Source organism: Colossoma macropomum, unplaced genomic scaffold (assembly GCF_904425465.1).
Source record: "Colossoma macropomum unplaced genomic scaffold, Colossoma_macropomum, whole genome shotgun sequence".
Taxonomy (NCBI): Eukaryota; Metazoa; Chordata; class Actinopteri; order Characiformes; family Serrasalmidae; genus Colossoma; species Colossoma macropomum.
The window spans coordinates 14113841-14133022 of record NW_023494786.1 but is presented as its reverse complement, the minus strand read 5'-3'; the positions used below and the strand labels follow the sequence as shown (position 1 = coordinate 14133022).

The 19182-nt window shown below is 40.0% G+C and overlaps 1 protein-coding gene across 11 annotated transcripts in view; it reads right to left on the bottom strand.

Moving 5' to 3' along the window:
* The window catches only part of myo18ab (myosin XVIIIAb), a 141676-nt gene that overhangs the window by 76024 nt on the left and 46470 nt on the right, over positions 1-19182 (bottom strand). For 5 of the 11 annotated variants that reach the window (XM_036561433.1, XM_036561458.1, XM_036561450.1 and 2 more), the window contains exons 2-12: positions 15937-16180; positions 15273-15317; positions 11799-13139; positions 9842-9907; positions 5946-6011; positions 4718-4805; positions 4045-4151; positions 3324-3500; positions 2359-2569; positions 513-655; positions 289-389 (exon numbers count right to left, since the gene is read on the bottom strand). In XM_036561433.1, coding sequence (XP_036417326.1) covers positions 289-389; positions 513-655; positions 2359-2569; positions 3324-3500; positions 4045-4151; positions 4718-4805; positions 5946-6011; positions 9842-9907; positions 11799-13139; positions 15273-15317; positions 15937-15975 — 2384 coding nt within the window. In that variant the 5' untranslated portion in view covers positions 15976-16180. The remainder of the gene's footprint in view (positions 1-288; positions 390-512; positions 656-2358; positions 2570-3323; positions 3501-4044; positions 4152-4717; positions 4806-5945; positions 6012-9841; positions 9908-11798; positions 13140-15272; positions 15318-15936; positions 16181-19182) is intronic. The other 6 variants (XM_036561521.1, XM_036561485.1, XM_036561441.1 and 3 more) reach the window with 5 other exon arrangements.

The window sequence follows — 19182 nt, the reverse complement described above, 5'->3', positions numbered from 1 at the left end:
ACTTGCCTAAGTATAATAAATCTATCAGTAATGTACATCTGAGATGTGGAGTAAGGTTTTATGGACTGAAGACTGTAAATTTATAAAGATTACTTGGTTCATGAGAAGTAGAAAAAGTGAAAATTGTTGGTGTTTGCAAAAAGCATGGAAAAATATTTCTGCAGATGTCTTTGAAAACCTGAAAGCAAGCCTCCCAAAAATATCAGAAGCTACAATAAATGTAAAAGGTGAACACACAAAATATGTGTGATATTTGTTTTTGTTCTGTACATGTAAACATTCACATACCTTAGAGTGCTGTCTGCTCCAGCCATCATGTAGTAAAAGACATTAAAAGTGGACTCAGCCTCCGGGCGCTTGGTTACCCTCAGTTTTTCCAGCAGCATAGTCTACACAGCGATCCCAACAGAGCATTTTATAGAGAGCAGGGCAGAAAAGGTGAAAGGGCATTAAAGTGCTTTCAAAATTCAGGTGTGCATGCATTCTTATAAAACATGTAGGATAAATGGTACCTGAATGGAGGCAGAGGCCACCTGGCCAGCCTGGTCAAAATCCAGGGAGACAATCTGGGAAAAGCGGCTGGCGTTTGCATTCATAGAAGTGGCGCAGTTCCCAAAGGCCTCCAGGATTGTGTAGACTGCCTGCCATTTCTCCGCTGAGAGGGAAACACATGCACGCACGCACACAGAGTCAATAGTTTACCCACTACAAGTTAATTAGCTTGCTCCTACGCCCTGACTGACTCAGAGGAGGGGTTTCCAGGTCCAGCGTTGAGAGGTGAACATATGCTGATAGCATCTTGCCCTCTTTAATGCTACTGTTGATGAGCAATGTAATCTTCATCGGGTCATTAGGGCTAAGTGTGGGCTGAACAGTCTTTGATGAGCAAGGCTAATTATCAGAGTGTTCCAGCGCGTATCATTAGCAAAGCCCCCATCCATCATCCACTTCACCCTCTACACCAAAACCCCACCAACTGCCAACCAGCGGCCACCATCCATTCACTTCTTTTACACCATCTGCCATGCAGCAGGACTCATCCCTACTTCAGGAGCACAAAGCACATGGACACAAACATACGCATATGAACATGCACACACACACACACACACACACACACACACACACACACAGGTTTGGTTTTATACAATGTGTATATTACACATATTACATATGTGTATCTACCGATATATATTAAGAACAGGCCTATGTAAGCCTAATCCTAAACTTTAACCTCAGATACAGTCTCATAACGTACATATTATTTTAATTGTACTAACTGAATAGTTCATAGTAGCTATCGAACAAGCTAATAGATTGATAACTGAATTATAAGTCTAGAATAGAAGTAATGATGTCCTGAACAATGCCATCCGAGTACTTTCACACTGAGTATCAGCCAATACTCAGCTGATTTGAGTATTTTCAGGTACTGTGTTATCAATAGGTAATTCAATCACACAGTTTAGGTATGCCAATTAATGCTACAGTAAATCTTTTCCTTTTTAGTGTACATATTTGTACATTTTATTTACTTTTAATGTTAGTAATGGCCAATTCCACCCACTAGCTAGTTGAAGCCAATTGTGCCCTCTTGGACTCCTGGCCACGGATGGCTGTGGCACTGCCGGGGGATCAAACTCTGATTAACTGATCTGATGGCTAAAGGTACTTTAAATGCTGCACTGACATTTTTGGGTTCTGGGCTGTGGGATATTTACGTTGTAAATTCAATATGATTTCATTACAAGCACAGTTTCGAGGAGATTCTCAGTTTTGAACACACTATTTCTGCTAATGCCACTTCTAAACAACAACAACAACAACAACAACAAAAAACGACAACAACAACGTGTTGCATGGTCAGTTAAGCAGACTGTTTATGGGTTGTTTTTTAACCATAGTCGACACTCAGGTGGTAAAAACAAAAGTGTGACAAAAGTGCTTCTGGTAGCATGCCACTCGCAATAAGCAGCAGAAAAAGAAACTCGAAACAATGGCCGAGTGCTCATGCTTTACTTGTCCATGTTTAGACAAAATGTGGCTGGTTCAAGATATGACAAGTTTTCATTTTCCACTTTAAAACAGTTGCACACCGCAGACATTCAGAAGAGGAACAGACTTAATACTACTGATACCAGATCCGTTACCACACGGATATCTAAGCTTATCCAGTGAGCCTGCAGGTTGTCATTCCAAACAAGCTGGTCTTAGTCTTCAAATAATTAATCACGTGTGCACCTGTTCTGCTGGAATGAAAATCTGCAGTCACACTGACCCTGTTGCAGATAATACTGACATCGCAATATGCCAGGATTGGCTCCAATAAACTTGGTTTAAAGTGTTTACATTTCTCACCTGAGAAGATCTTTCCAGTGCTACCAGCAATGGACAGCAGATACTGAACCAGGTGCTGGCAGTTGGTGGTCTTGCCACTGCCACTCTTGCCCAGCAGCACAATGGACTGGTCCTGTCGCGTGGTCAGAAGGTTCCGGTAGGCTGTCTGTGCCACAGCATAAATATGCGGGGCCGTGTCCTCTCTCCTGCAGCCCTTAAACATGTGCATCACCTGAAAGCATAAAGGAGCGTTCACTAAAAATAGCAGTTCCACAGCATGGAGCTTTATTGAAGCCAGAGTAATTCATATCAAGAGACACCACTGAGAGCAATTCAATTATGTCCAAAATGAATTCTCCAGACACATTTTTGTGCTACACAAAACATTTTGTTCAAGCCTAAAACACTCAAAAGCCATTACAGCAGCAAAACCCAGCCATCATAAAAGTCTAGACCACACTGGAGTACCTTTTTATTACTGTTCCACAGTCTGGTCAGTAATGAAATGACTAAAGTAGAAATACGGCCACAACTTTGCACTTTTCCATAGTAGTAACACTACCGAGTCAATAAAGCTGCTAATTCGAAAAGTATGTTGGCAGTGAGCCTGCATTTCTAACACATTTAATAGCACATTAGTGCAAAAGAGCTCCGAAATTTCCATTACCAAGTAATCAGCCTGATCCATAAAGCAGGGTAAGTGAATAAGGATTGATGACTAAGAGAAATAATATAGCCTTTAATAAGTAATTACATTTAAATTCAATTATAAGAATGACTTAGTTCTTCATGAAATCCAATAGTGTGTCTAATCCCATTAGCAGGTTTCAGCTGCAGTTTCATTTTGCATCTTGTTGGAAGTATATAATAATGTTCTCTCTTTAATATGCAATATAAGACAATATGCATACTTGGAGCAAAAGGTATATATATAAAAAAAAAAACACGTGTCAAAGCCAGAGTGGTAAAGAGGCACTGTATTGTACCTTCTCAGAGTACATCGAAGGGGCACTGATGGGGTTGATGACCACCATGCTGGGTCCTGCATATGTGTGGATGAGGTTTCCTCCATAGCGCTGCCGCAGACAGTGCATCACGCTCGACTCATTCAGGTAGAGCAGAGTCGCCAGATCCTCACAGCGGTCAAACGAAGGGGGGTTCGCCTAGGGTCAGAAAGTTAAAAAGGTCACCATTCTACCTGCTGAGTAAAGGCTGGCATTGAAGTTGATGATCAAGAAGGGGCCTGTGACACAGTAGGAAGTGAAACGATTTACATTAATATTCTGAAGTCACTGCGGCCTTGACACCTCATGCCAAGTTTTAATGGAATTAAAAGCTGTTCACCTCAATTTTGAATCCAGCTTTGCAATTCCCTAATCAAACAGATGGTTCACACACTGGATTTAACCAACTTTCACATTATAAAAGCTCATCAGCTGAAATCGCCCTTCGGCAAACAAAAGACAATTTAATGACTTTGCGCTGGGCTGTGAGGGAAATACAACCTTCAGAGCATATCTTCTCCTGCCAAAGACAAACATGAGCTCCCAAAAGCCTGCATTCTACTATTAAAGCTTCTGTCAGAGTTCATGTGATTGTCTTTTACTCTCATATCTGGTTCATGTATCATCATGCCCAAACCCTCTTGTACATTTCATATGAGAAACAACACTACACTGCCTAAGGGCAAGCTGCTTTCATCCTGACCTTCTCCACATCATCCTCATCAACGTCCAGTACTGTCCCGTCATGCTCCAGTTTGATCTTCACCTTCCCCTCTGGCAGACTGCCCGCCTCTGTCTTCAGCAAAGTGGCTGCCATCATAACAGGTCAAAGATGTTAGCAAATACTACAAACATGACTACTCCTGACAACCTGCACTTACAATTACACTGTGAAGACAAAACATAAGCACACAAATCTTAAAACCCTAAAACCCTAACTCCACCTTTTACTTTCTAAAACACTTAAGGCCATAGTTTGGTTAAAAAAAAAATACATAAAAGTTCATGTAGTCAATCTGTCAAGAGATGATTGGTATCTCATATTTTCTTTAGTTTTACAGTGGAGACACAAGGCCAAAGTAGCTAACAAGTGTATAAAGCTTATACCGCACCAATTTTCATCTTTCAAACTCCAAGTCTGAACTAAGATGAGTTCTAGGGTCATTTCAAATATACATGCTTTTTGGCCTCCGACACTGTCTTCCACACTGATTTCTACAGTAATGGACAAAAATACAGAGAAAATATATATTTCTCAAGGTCATTTTTTATTACACCACTTGTTTTTGAGACATTACTTCATTATTGGACAACTACTTAATGGCATTTTGTAATGCCATGAGATAGCTGTGGACTGATGGGATGAAGATACTCACCCAGGGAGAAGCCATCTTTGTGGACCAGCCACACTTTCTCTGAGCCGTACCATGCCTGCTCTGCAGCTATCTGCTCCTCCGTCTTCACCTGTGGAGAAAGGGCATACCAACCACACTCAATCATGATACTTTACACACACTCAGCACCAAAACCACTCAAAATCACTCCATGCATGGAAGCCTACTGAAAAATAAAACAGGGGTGATGATAGAAGTTGACTTTTGGTTGATGTTCGAAGACCTGTCGTATCAGATTTCATATACCAGCCCAGATTTTATTAGGAAATCAGGTCTTAGAACAGTGTAAAAGGTCAACTTGTAGAGTGAGCAATGGTGCATGAGGGGCATCCACAGCAAAGTGCTTTAAAATAAGATGTACAGATGAGTTGATAGTTCAAATGATTACATAGGGCAACATGTTTCATAGGGCTTTCTCAAGCTCTTACTTTCTGTGCATGTCTGTGGCCAAACATAATAAACTACCACACATTTTCATAAACGGAAATCCCACACAGTTTCCACAGCCGTCTACCAGCAATTGGATGGAAAACACTACTAAATTTGCCTGAATAAATGCAGACCGACCTTGAGTTCTGGTGTCAGAGAGAAATAAATATGATGAAATGTATTAACTTTTCAATGTTCAGTCAAGCAAGTGAAATTTGAACATAAATAGGAAGGGTAAAGAACACCATAAGATAAGTACATACAATGACCACACGGTTATTGACTTTTGAAGATTATTTATATTAATTGTACACATTTATGTTCACATCATTAATACTTACGGATTATAATATGGTAAATAAACCCTTATTCAAATGTTTACAGGAGTCAGTGCACAGTGATTCAGCCTGTCTATAAGTCTTTAAGTCATTAATGGTCTGTGACTAATGACATGCATTCACTCAGTGGAAGGGCAAACTGACCCACAGTACACCCCCAGATGTACAGTGACATACCTATATAAAGGAAACACATTTGTTGTTAAGTGGTCTCAAACACTGCCAAATGTTCTCTGTTATTTGCTAGGCATGAGCAGTTCCTACTATTATTGAATCATTTATATGGGTCACTGTAACTGCTGGGTTGTATTGTTGGTTTAGTGGGGGTGGAAGATCACAGCACTCCAAACACAGGGCACACAGGACACACTTGACATGGCAGGTCAAAAGGCAAGACCACACAGGTTGGTGAATCACACACACAGGCACAGCACAGGCCAGACCTTTGGCTGGGAGGCAGCAATGTGGGCCGCCTGGAGGATGGCCACTGGATCCTCCTCCACCTGTCCCTGTGACACGGCACGCCAGCAAGAGGGAGCAAGAGCACTGTTAGACACGATTAAACTTCACAATTCTACATTTAGATCCATATATGTTACTTTGAGCAACTGTAGCATACAGTGTTTACAAGAGGAGACAATGTGAACAGATAGATCAGAGTACAGTAGTTCACCTGTATGGAAGGAAAAGATGGTCAGATTGCACTGAACTTCTCAAATTTAGCATCAACACAATTCACAGACCAAAATCTTGATGTGATCACAAACAGTAGTTGTTGAACTTCATTTTACGCACCACATTTATTACAAATAAAGCAAATACAATGACTAACACTGCTTTCAATAACACAGGTTAACAGCCTGTATTGAAAACTTACAAACATGGATAATGGGATACCTGAAGCCTTGTTAGAGCTGGATTAGTATTACCTGGGGAGGAATTATAATTTAAGTCCAGATTCAATTTTAATCCAGTACAAAAATGCAAATTACTTACTGTAGTTCACTGAATGCAGAGCTCCTTCAGTAATAGCGATCCTGTTTAAACTGATCTTAAAGTGATGTAATAACAGAACTGGTCTCATTACACTGTTTTGTTTTTGAACGCTATAGTTTTATGTAAAGCTGATGCTTCAATCCAGGCTTTCTATGATAATTTCAAAAAACACTTACTCAATACTTTAATCAAGTATTTTGGTGAGCCAAATCTCTTACATATTAATGTACATATCCTCTCCTGGTAAAACTAATGGAGCTTGAATACTGTTAACAGGCCATTTTGGTGATATGAGGCAAAGCCTGAAGGCATGAAAGTTCATAAACAGAGCACAGAGAAGCAATGCAAACAACAGCAGCTGGCATTCATAAATACACATTCCATTCAGCCACCATCACACCAGCGCGCTATAACGAGAGCATCCTGGACATTCACTTCAACAGAACCATACAGCGCTGCTGGATGCATGCAGCAAAACTCCATCTTTAACCACCACGTAATGGCTGGACCCACCAAAAAAAGGATGGCTTCTAGCCATTAAGAGTGCAATTAAAGCAGTTTTCAGTAAAAAGAAACAAGGGAGTCTGTATCATATCTGAGACAGAGATCTGAAAATCTGAAATCTGCTTATTAAAATGAACAGCATGAATCAAAGCAAAGAATAGAGGTTAAAAATTTATGGATTCACCATTTGAATGTGATCGATTTAAGTGCATCAATTTTAGAAATAAAAGGAGAATTCTACTGATTTTTCAACAGTTCTGCATAACTTTGAAAGCATCAAGATGTAATCCAGAGTGGTTTAAAGTAAAATGGTTAATTGTAGAATGACCAGTGAACCTACACACCTCTTCTGAGCTTCTGTAGTGTTCATAATGGTAAGTTTTCTTGAGGGACTATTTTGCCTTACAACTCCCTGCGTGCACCTCCAATAATGTATTTTATAAAACATTATAAAATAAAAATTTCTGTTTGCCGAATTCTTCTCAAGCAATCACAAAACAATGTTTCAGGAATCATTTAATACTTTTTGGAAGAGCTTAATGTAATAACTCTCTGTGAGGGAGCTTTTAAGAGGCATTAAACACATTGGATGTCTGGTTCCTATCACCACCACTGTGAACAATTCTGACTCTATAAGTCTCTAGAAAGGACCATTTCGCATCAAATCCCTCTAAATGACTTGTTTGTGTCTTGATAATTTAATTATGGAAAAAAAAAAAATTACTCCCCTGTCAAATTAATTATAATCAATTATAATAACACTTAAAGTATGCACCTATTTCTTGCTTTAGTAAAACAGTTTTTATGATGCATTAAATCTTTTCTTAAACAACTGTAATCAGACTGACATGTGGTCAAAGATTTACACCTCAAGTAATCTTGTAATCAAGCAAAGGTAGTATACATGGCTGCAGAATGAAGGGTGAGAATGCAGAGGACCCGGAGCTTACACTGCAGCAGGCTGCTCGAGAACACACTGTGGCCAGGCTGAGGTGGACACTGGCAGGGGACGCTGAGTCCCCAGATGGACCCTCTACCTGAGTGGACGTGGACGTGGATGCAGACGCGCTGGACACACACTCCAGCTACAGCAGCCAGCCACACAACAGCCACAGAGACAGCAACAGCAGCAGCCAAGACAGCAGTGGACGAGAAAGAGAAGGGCAGATGAGAAAACAGCAATGGATGAGAACAATGGAGAGAGGAACACAGTATGAGAGGAGATGAACATGCCTGAATTATGTTATCAGTGCAATTCCAAGAAAGAAAGAGTGAAATAATTATGAACAGAGGTGCTACAATGCATCAGTGCATCATGATGCATCAATCTGAAAACGCACAGTCAACTGAAATTTTGGAACGTCAGATTGCAATCAAACATAACAATATTTAATAAAAAAACAGAACTCTGCAAAACAGCCCTACATTTATGTAATGTCCAACCAAAATGGCCATTTAGTCTAAGCTATTCATTTAGCTGGAGATATTTCTGGGAGGATTAAACATGAGAAAATCAAAGAATAATAAGTGAAAAACGGGACTTTCCAAAACAGGAGTGGTTAAAAGATACAGAAAAATATGACCCCTAAAAACTGCACAAAACCTGGCAGCCCACCAAAACTGTCAGTTAAAAAGTACTTTAAGCTTTCATTGTTAAGAGACAAAAGAAATCAAGCTCCACTTTTGCTTCAGATCTGACTGTTTCTGTCAGTCTTTCCACTCAAACCTCAAGGTCTGAAAGGATGTGTAGCTGTCAAGAAGCCATAACTGAGAAAGGAGGAAATAAACAAAAATAAGAAAGACTGCTAACAGATACTGGTGAATGACAATGGCCTGACCACCACAGAGCTCAGACCTCAATATAAGACTGAACTTTAGAGGTGTAGAAAAATATCCCTCCATATTTCTTTGAAAAAGTCATGCACGTCCCTTGAAAAGAATGGTACCTGAAATAAAGACAAATCGTGAACCCACTAAATACTAAAGCATTTTATATGTTTAGTTGTTGTTTTGTGTAATTTTCTACTATGAATGAACAACTGAAAAACGAATAACTTGAAATTAATGGCCACTTTCACTAGAAATAAAATAAAGGAAGGGTGGTCTCTGACTGTACAGTACTATACATGCTAACATTTTCACTAAATAAAGATTTAAGACTATTTTCAAATAATAAAAATAAATGAAGTATAATTTTTAGCATCTTAAATACTTCAATCACTTTTGCATATCCATTATTTTTTAAATAATTCTGAATCATAGCAATGTAATCTAATCAAATCAATTCTTGAAATTAGAGATTTCATGTTGCAGTGAATCATTTCCTGAAGAATCAAAATGCTGTGTGGTCAGAGATTTATGCATATTAAGATGGAAAGGTGGCAAAATATGGAAGTGGAGGTAAAGATCATTATCAGAATTTTCTAATATGATTAAAGCAGCAGTATGTGAGATTTGAGTGGAACTAAAGATACTAAGTGGGCAGAAGAAACTGAATGACTGAATGGAACAACCACTATGTGGGTCAATGTCAGCCCATTACTGACACATTATCAAAACACTTATTATTAGTGATTAGTTTCAGAGTGACAGGCCACTATTAGGATGGTGCACAGTCAGTTTCATTCAAATCTGAAATGTCTTCAGCAAAGCACACATCACCAGTACTTCACGCTTAAACTAGCATCTAGACATTATAGCAGCAAGAACACCTCATTACATCAGAAAAACCCAAGTGGTAGTGCAGAGGGAGAACAATGAGACAGCAATTAAGGAAAGAAAGGAGAAATGGACATAAGAGGGAAGGAGAAGGAAAACGGGAGAAAAAGAAAAGAATTACAGGTGCTCCGAAGATGCGCTCCAGCCGTCTCTGAGCTTCTTCGGTAGGACTCAACACAGGGCTCTCCTACAAGTCAGACCACCGAGAGGAGGTGAGTCTATCAATCTGTATGCCTGCATTATGTACTGCTACACTGAGAGACAATACAATTAGTGAATACTACTTCTGTAGATTAGTGCAACAGGACCTACCGCCGAGATGGCAGATGTGCGTTAGTCATGCCTACTCTAATGCATTTCCTTCCTGCAGAGCACAGCTAGCGCACAACTAACTGCTGCAGGGGACAAACATGCACACACACGCACACCTTTTTGATTACAGATGGACGGGGGGCTTTAGATATGCCCCTAAGAAGAGGCTTCTCAGTTGGGGTTGTGAACAGACGTGAGACTGTCTTCACCTTTAAACATCATCAGGTGCATACACACACACAAAAACAAAGGAACACCCACAAATACACAGAAGGTGCACACAGTCAGTTTCTGTGGTTTGATTATACTCATGCTCATGAATTCAACTTGTGAACAAACAAGTAAACAAACTGCCATATAGAAATTATTCCAACATGCAATCACCACTTCAAACCAAACCATTCTCTTTAAGAAACTTCTGCCATTGCAGTGTTCTTTTAAATAAGCTTCATACAGCAGCACAAAAGAACATCAGAGAGTCTCCTATAAAGCTGCAAGTCCATCACATTAGCTTTGTATGATTAGGCCGGCCTACCTCTCTCAACTGCAGACAGTATAGACATCATTAATTGGCCTGTTGGATTCATACACTTACACATGCCCTCCCTCTCTCATTCTTATTCACTCTGTTTAAAACACACATTCATACATTCACACAGATCTTCCTTCAAAAGTAACACAGACTGGATGAACAGTTGTATGCCATCCATAAGTTTTAACTCAAGAGGTTAGGCACCTTACAACCTGAGACAACCTATGCACAGCTGAGAATCTAAGTAGGAAAGTGCTGTCAAACTGAGACAGGCTCTAAACAACACAGTTCTGTCACACAAACTTTATAGCACAGTGCAAAAGCCCAGAGACCACACTTTATTTATTTAATTTGTTTAATCATTAAATTGTTTAATCATTATTAAAAGACACAGAGAAAATGGGACTCCTGACAACCATGTAAGACCTTGTAGACCACCAAAACTGTCACAATCAGATAGACAGTACTTAAAGCTTTCATCTTTGAGAGAGAGGAGAAAATCAAGCTCCAGTCTTACTTCAGATGTGAAAAAATCCAACCTTCCACTATGATAAGACAACTCAATTTTATGGGTCTAAAAGGATGTGTAGCTGTCAAGAAGCCATTACTGAGAAAGCACATTGACAAAAAAGATTATTTGGATCATGAAAAGCAGAAAAGGCAACCAACTTCTAAGACTGAACTTTGGAGGTGTGGAAAATATCCCTGCAGATTTCTTTGAAAAACAAAGTGCGTATCTCAAAAAGAATGGAAGCTAAACAGTGCACACATTGAACAATGAAAAATGTTAAAGAATACTAAGTGTTGGAGGTTTTCATGTAATTTCTGTAAAATATATAAAAAAAAATTATAAATTATTGTAAAATACATAATGTTCTTTTCCTTATGCTGAAAAATGGTTACTTTTATTATTTATTCTGCTTAATGGCTGTTTCACCTAGAAATTAGTATAATAAAGGGTGGCCTCTGACTTTTGCACAGTACTGTATATATATTAGAAAAATCAAAATGGGTTATCTTACTTATCTTTGCTCTTTGCAGTTTTTGACTGCTTACTGTTATATAAACACACTGTGAAGTAAGTTCTGTTAGAAACTGAAAGCACATATATTAGAAAGGATTAGCTAAATACCAAAGAGTTTGCTCAAGCTCATGCTGGATCTGTTGATTTCCAATTCTCACACAGTCCCATGAGGGTAAAGTGATCCATGCAGAACAAATGCACAATCAGTACCTCTTGGCTCTTCGTAGTCAGCTGTTTGGGGATGGGAATGAACCCTGGTGGAGGGGCGAAGGGGTCAGGCTTGGGTGCAGGACATGAGAGGGTGGTGGGCTTGACTGGGTCAGAAGTAGCAGGTGAAGCTGCTTTGGGAGCTACAGGAGTAGATTTGGGTGTGATGGATACAGATTTAGGGTCTGGAATGGATGCTGAAGGGGTAGAGGTACTGGGGGATTTAATGGCTTCCGCAGGTTTCGGAATAAATCCAGCAGGAGGCGCCATGGGAGAAGTCTTCGGTGCAGGTATGAAGCCTGGTGGAGGAGAAATTGGAGAGGGCCTTGGGGCTGGAACAAATCCAGCAGGTTTAGGGGCTGGCACAAACCCAGCAGGTTTAGGGACTGGCACAAACCCTGCTGGGGGTGCTGTTGTACAGGGTTTAGGAGCAGGTGTGAACCCTGGAGGTTGCGACTGATTTTTATTCTTGGAACCTGAGACAAAGCCATCTGATGGGGAGACAGGAGACTTAACAGGAGAGGAAACAGCAGGAGTAGATGGAGGAGAACATACAGCAGCTTTTTCCACCGATTTGGATGCCGCAGTCTGGCTAGCTGCAGGTTTCACCACACTTGTTGCTGCTGTTGCTGAGCTTTCTTTCTCTTCCTTCTTCTCCTCTTGTTTTTCTATGGAATCTTCCTTGCGGGACCGAGGTCGCGGCTCCCTGGTCCTGCCACGGTTCATCAGGCTTGCTAAACCTGCAGAGATATCGTCCTTCTCTTCCTTCTTTACAGAGTCATGTTTGAAAGAAAAGACTGGCATCTTCATGGTTTTGGGCACAGACGTTGGCATGGGTTTGGGAGCCTCAGTGGGTTTTTGTGGCTCACTAGGAGCCTGGGGAACAGAAGTAACCATAGTTGTGGCTGAAGCATCATCTTCAGCAGGTAGTACTCTCCTCACCACCCTCCGCACAACCTTGACCACCTTCTTGCGGGTTACACCCTGTGGATCCTCTACGACGTCCGGCTGACTGTTATCGACCACAGTTTTGATGGTGCTGTTTAGGGGACCATTGGTCTTGCTATCACCATTCAGCACGGGCACAACACTCGGGGAAGCTTTCAGAGGCTCAGGGCTTCTGAAGCGCTCCGGCATCTTTGGTGGATCTGGACTTTTGGCCACAGAAAACCTGTTCCTATTGGGCGAGGGGCTCTTGAGTCGCTCACGGAGCTGGGGCTGGGACTGGGCATGGCCAGGAGGGTCTCGAGCAGGCTGGGGGCTCTTAGTACGCAACAGAGCTTTACCAGGCTCCAGACAGGGCACCGACTGGGAACGGCTGCTCAGACTGCCATCACTGTCAGACTACTCAGCCGGAAGGCCCAAGAGGAGCAGAAGGAAAAGACGTTACTGACAGAGATTACTATCTTTGTCACACAAAGGTAACGGCAGACAACTCTAAAATTATACCTTACATAAGCCCTTTTAAAATAAAAAATATTTTGTTCTGAAGAGGGAAATCAGTGAATCAAACGCAGTATAACAAAATTGAAGTGTCTAAAACGACTAAAAATATTTGTCTTGTTTTTCACAGGCTGATCAATATGAAAAGCCAAGGTGTGCAGACACCTATGCAGAAAATAAGCAAAAGAAGCTTTCATGCAGCTGACGCCTACTCATATAATAGTTCATTCTGCCCTCACTCACTGCAATAAGCTGCAATAATCTCAGTATAATTCTCAGTAAACAAGCTAATACAAGCTAAAGGGCTATTTCAACAGGAATTTATCTAAATGAGATTGTGTTACATGATAGACTCCCTAAGGACTTTTGATGGATACAGAACTTGAAGGAACCTGTAATGAACTACATTTGCCATGCAGTTAAGAAAGCAAATTATCATTAAACGCTAAATAAAGCGTAGTTTGACTTTTTAATGTAAAAGGTTGTACAAAATAAAATAGAAAACAAAATAACTGATAATCCAAAAAGGATGCAATAGTTACAATTGATTAACACTGCAAGGTCAAAAAGCCTGCATTTCTCATGTAAGCAACATAAATATTATTAGCATTAGCCTTACAGCTAACAAATTCAGCAAAGGAAAAAAAGTCTTCACAACTGAATCAGTATTTTTGCTAATCTGTGCTGAAGCAGGCGTGTGTGTGCATGCATTCGCATGGTGTTTATCTTAACTGCCTATCACGACATACCTCTCTGAGTAAATGGTCCTTAGCAGCTGCATGTTGGTCAACAACAGCTGCATATTGACTGCCAGAACTACAAAGGACTCAGTAAATCATCTTCCCTTCAACAGGAGATTATGCTATTTAGAAGTAAATTCCATCAAATTTGTTGCACGAAATGGAAACACTATTATCCCTGTTATCCCTGCGCCTATTATCACTATTATCCGGCTAGGTCAATGGCTGCTAATGTGAGTTAATTTAGGCTACCTGACTGACAATATCCACCATTATCCAATTCAACATTGTTTCATTTTAAACAGGTTGTGAATACTGTGAAGACTGGAAAAAGTAGAGACACACCAAAACTTCAGCCACCCAAAAAAACTGTGTTGAGAATGCCACGGTTTCAGTCAAAAGAGAAAAAGTGCTCAAAAAATTAGACTGAAAAAGAAACAAAGCTTAAATCGGCCTACAACAAAGTGTTAAAATCGTTATAGAATCAAAAAGACTTTACAAATAGTTTGAATAGTAAGAAAAATGAGAAGCAGTGATTAAAAGCACTGCTTGTTCTCTTCACTCTCCTGCGTCAGTCAGCAAAGACGTGTTCAAACAGTTTGAGCAGCAGCAGAAGATCAACAGTGAAAATGTCAGCTACGTAAAACTATGTCATGGTTTCTACAAAGGACATTACACTGGCGATCTGTTATCACTGTTCATGCCAAACATCAAGAGGGGATACAACAGCAAAGAACTTCTCTGTTTGATACCACTTAAAAACCTGACATCCTGTTTGATACACAAAATAAAGCAAAACAACAGAAGGAGAAAGGACAGTCCTTGCTAGCATGCTAGCACTATCTGTAGTTACAGTTGTACAAATGATGAAATCAGTGCTGCACTGTGAAGTATTACTAAAAAAATAAATAAAATAGAATCAATTGTCTTGGATGATGAGTGTTCTAGGTTGTCAAGGGCGTTTGAATTCATCGTACATACTGTAGCCTATACACTGTACTAATATTAGTAAGTTTATTTTATATGAACCTTTTTTTACTTTTTGTCAGCTTTTCCGGTTTCAATTTTAGCGTGTCCTGAATTTTGGTTTCAGTTTCGGCCAAAGATTTTCATCTCAGTGCATCACTAGTAAAAAGCAAACACAAAACTTAGCAGAGCTCAGTGAGTGAGGACACAAGGGTGACTTTTGAACTATACAAGAATGTTTCCCCCAGACCCACACCAACCAACAAATCAGCTTCCTGTGTCAGTAAAGCGTGATGGCGTTTCACACTGTGTTTCTCACTGCACTTACACTATCTTTCGAACTCTTGGGGGTTGCCTTGGTCTCTTCTTTGACCTGAAGAGGTTTGTGGGAGAAATTAATTAGGATGTGGGTTTTAAATCAATTGAAACGGTGCTCTGGATATCACAGATGCACACCACACACTCATGTATGAAATTCTAAGAGTGTCAATAGTTATATTTGATAAGTGGTGTTATTGCAAAGTAGAATAACAAACAATACTGCTTTATACTATATAACCAAATCCAAACATGCACAGTTTTATTTTTATCATTTATCATGTTACATTTAAAGCATCAGCGTCAGTTTACTGCTGCGGTCGAGCCAGTGGCAAGCTTTCAAAATGAAACCAAAAGAGCTCTGGCACAGCACTGGTGAACTCCTTAGAATACAGTCTGCTATGATGTTAGAATACACCAGACAGCTTTACACAGTGAACCATGTTTTCCATCTGCCCCAGAACACACACGCAGACTGGGCCATGCATTTAAATGCACACCACCATTCAAATGTACTGAGCACTCAGAACCCTGAGAAAAGAGGCGGTACTCTGTTTGTTTTAGGTATATACCTCAGAGACAATATGCATTAGAAGAAAGACAGCATGCAGAAAACACAAAGCTAGGAGCGCACTGTGCAGTGAATGGAGAATGAGGAACGGAACACCACTTTCCTTTTGCTCCCAGAAGGAAAAGCGTGATGAGAACGCCATGGTGGTGGCGCTGTGGTCATGGGCTGGGCCGGGTAGGGGGGTACAGGGAGGAGACAGATGAAGAAGGGCGTTGTGAGGTGATGACAGTCACGTGGGCCAAGAGATAAGAGGCTGGCACAATGGTGGCTGCTGGTCTTGAAGACGTTAGCCCTGGATCAAAAGCTTCAGGCAAGAAAGTCTCTGGAGAAAGAAAGGGATTCTGGGTCTGCGGGACAGAGGTTTTAGGGGTCGTCACACGTGGGTATAATTGCATAGAAAGTCAAACTAAAACAGCGATTCTCAAACTAGCCCTCAGGGACCCCTAGATGGTCCACAATTTTGCTCTATCCCCAAGTGTGAGGACTTTGGAATAGACTGTCTGGGGGCCCAGAGGACTGGCTGGAGACACTGAACTACAAAATTGCACACTAGTATGATCACTCCAAGAGGTTAAAAATATCTGATAAGTCAATATAATTACAACTGCTGCACAGCATCTGTGACACACATAGGGCTTTATCAATTATATTCGTAATCAAATAATCTACTGATGGCAGGGGTCACCAATACATCTGCAGGTGGGCTGGAAGAAAAACCTGTAGCCACACTAGCCATTCTTGGATAAGACTGGTGACCCCTGATTAATCAAGTAAATTGTTGTTTTTTTTTGTTTTTTTTTGTTTGTTTTTTTAAATGGGCAAAAGAAGAATGACTGACTTATCTGAACAACAACGAACCATGTATAGCCTTACAAAAGAAAAAAACAACTGACAGAAAAAGATAAACCAGAAAGCCTTTAAAATAGCATCAATAAAACGCTATGTAGCCAAAAAAACAGCATACATGGTCATAAGCAAAATTTTCAATGCCAATGGGCAAATTATTTGTTGATTTTCTAAGTGAAAATAAAAACACACCCTCTACAGGGAATAACCTAAAATATGGCATTTTTCTACAATTGTCAGTGCATAACTTCTACTTATTTGGCTGAGTTGGAATGATATTGGAAAAAATAAAACAAGTCATCAAATGTGGCACACCTTTTACACACATATTTAATGTTTTTCTCACAATCTGTTAAATTCAGCAAATAAACAGTAATTAGGCATTAAAATGTGGAGAAGTGTGTTCTCTGTAAAAGATGTGTTAACTCACTCATTTTCATTTAGAAAATCAACAAAACATGTCATTTAACCAGGGCTGTCCATATGACTGTAAATGAGTTTCTCCATTTGTCTCTGTTTCTTACTGTAAGACAGTTGATGAGTTATTTGAGGTGTTCTCCTGGTTGGCTGACAAAAATCTGCAGCTACACTGGCCCTGAAATGGAATAATATTGGAATGATACCGTTTTTGGCCACATAGTGTTTTTAGTGAGGCAATTTTACAGGCTTTCTAGTTTACCTTTTAATCTCTAGCTTATCTTTTAATCTTTTAATTTGTCTAACAGTTTTTTCTCTAATTTAAAACATACATTATCATCACAAAAACTGGCACCTATTTATTTCAAATTCATCAAGAAGGCAAATGTGAATTGAGTAAAAGACAAAAGAGCACTGTAAGGTTCGAGACTGGGCTAAGTGTGAGGCTGCAGTTAAAGCTGGTTAGCTGCTGTAAGAGAGGGCCTTTTTGTTTTTTGACTGTGGAAATACTATATAGTGCTATAGTTTCATCAGTAATCAGATTTCAATAATCAGATTTGCACAATTATAAATGTAAAAAAATAAATAAATAATAAAGCAACCCAATATGGCAACAGTCCTATATGCCTACATTAGTTCAGCTTCATAAGTTGTAAGTACTTTTGTTTATAAACATGCATAGCAATGCCACTGTAGTTTTACCTCATCGTTACATCATTACATCAGAGCACACAGCAGCTGAACAGGCTTTTTCCAGCTGCTCCAGAGGCCTGGCACAGACACGGGGCTAAAGAATGGATATGGTCTTCCCCAATCTCCATCAACATGCACTCTCCTGCCCTGCTGTACCCTAATACCAGCCTAACACCAGCAGGACATCTCCCTCTGACTCAGTCTTTCAATTAGAGCACACCACACCAGCTAAATAAAGCATCCGTGGAGTGCTTATCTGTGAACAGTGCACTGTGATACTGAGAGCAGAGTCTTTTTTAAGGAGCTGCCACTCCAAATTGGACCTAATCTCTAGTACTGCCACGCAATTTATCAATATGGTACCTAAATAAATAAGACAACAATGGTAGGAGAAGCATAGAAATATCAAATGCATTTCTAGCAATATGAATAATGACAAACTACAGGGTCAAGCAAAAGTCTGGAACCATCCAAATATCTTGAAGACCCTTAAAGCTTGATTATTAGACCAATGGTTGTATCTATGATGTATGCATTGGTCTACCACATAATAATGAAATCATAATTACGTTAAAGGTCTTACAGATATTTGTGTGGTTCTTGTCCTTTGATTCACGAGGTACTCACCTGATAGGAGTAAAGCAAAGCAAATTTTAGTTAGAGTAGCAACTATTGGCTACATATTCCACCATTCAAAAGCTCTATAGCCACCAGCACTCCAATTGAAAAACAAATCAAGTCTAAATCTGGCAAGTCAATAATGGTAACTAGATTCACCACCACAGCTTTAAGCCTACCCACAGATTTAAAAGCAGGACTTACAGCAGTAAACAAGTCCTAAATCAACATCTCTCCTTGAAGCCCCAACTGCACTACAGCAACAATCTCCCGTTTGTTAAGACAACAAAATAAATCCAACAATGTGTGAGTAAATCCTTTATTCATTTATGCCCAACGTAAACAATAAAACAACAACAACCAATTCACATTATCAGTGCTGAGTCACTTGCTATAACCAGGGCTCGATTTAAGGGGGGGTGCAACGGGATGCCATCTCCACATTTAAAAAAAGTGATCAGACTACTCATCTTTAAATGACAACTTATTTGTTACACATATTTCAATTCCTTCTACATTTGCGATTTGGAGGTGTTTGGAATACCCCAACTTCCACCTAGCTGTCTGAACCCACCATCCCCCCTTTTTTTGCAATTCAATAACTGACTATAACTCCTTGCAAAGTCTCAGCATTTTACATACACAGCAGACAAATCACCCACACAGCTCCAGAGGCCATTTCTTTACGCAAAGCACAGAATGTGATAATGGAACTAACTAACAGATGGATTTAGCTACAGGAAGCAGCATACAGGAAAGAACAGCAACACCTTAC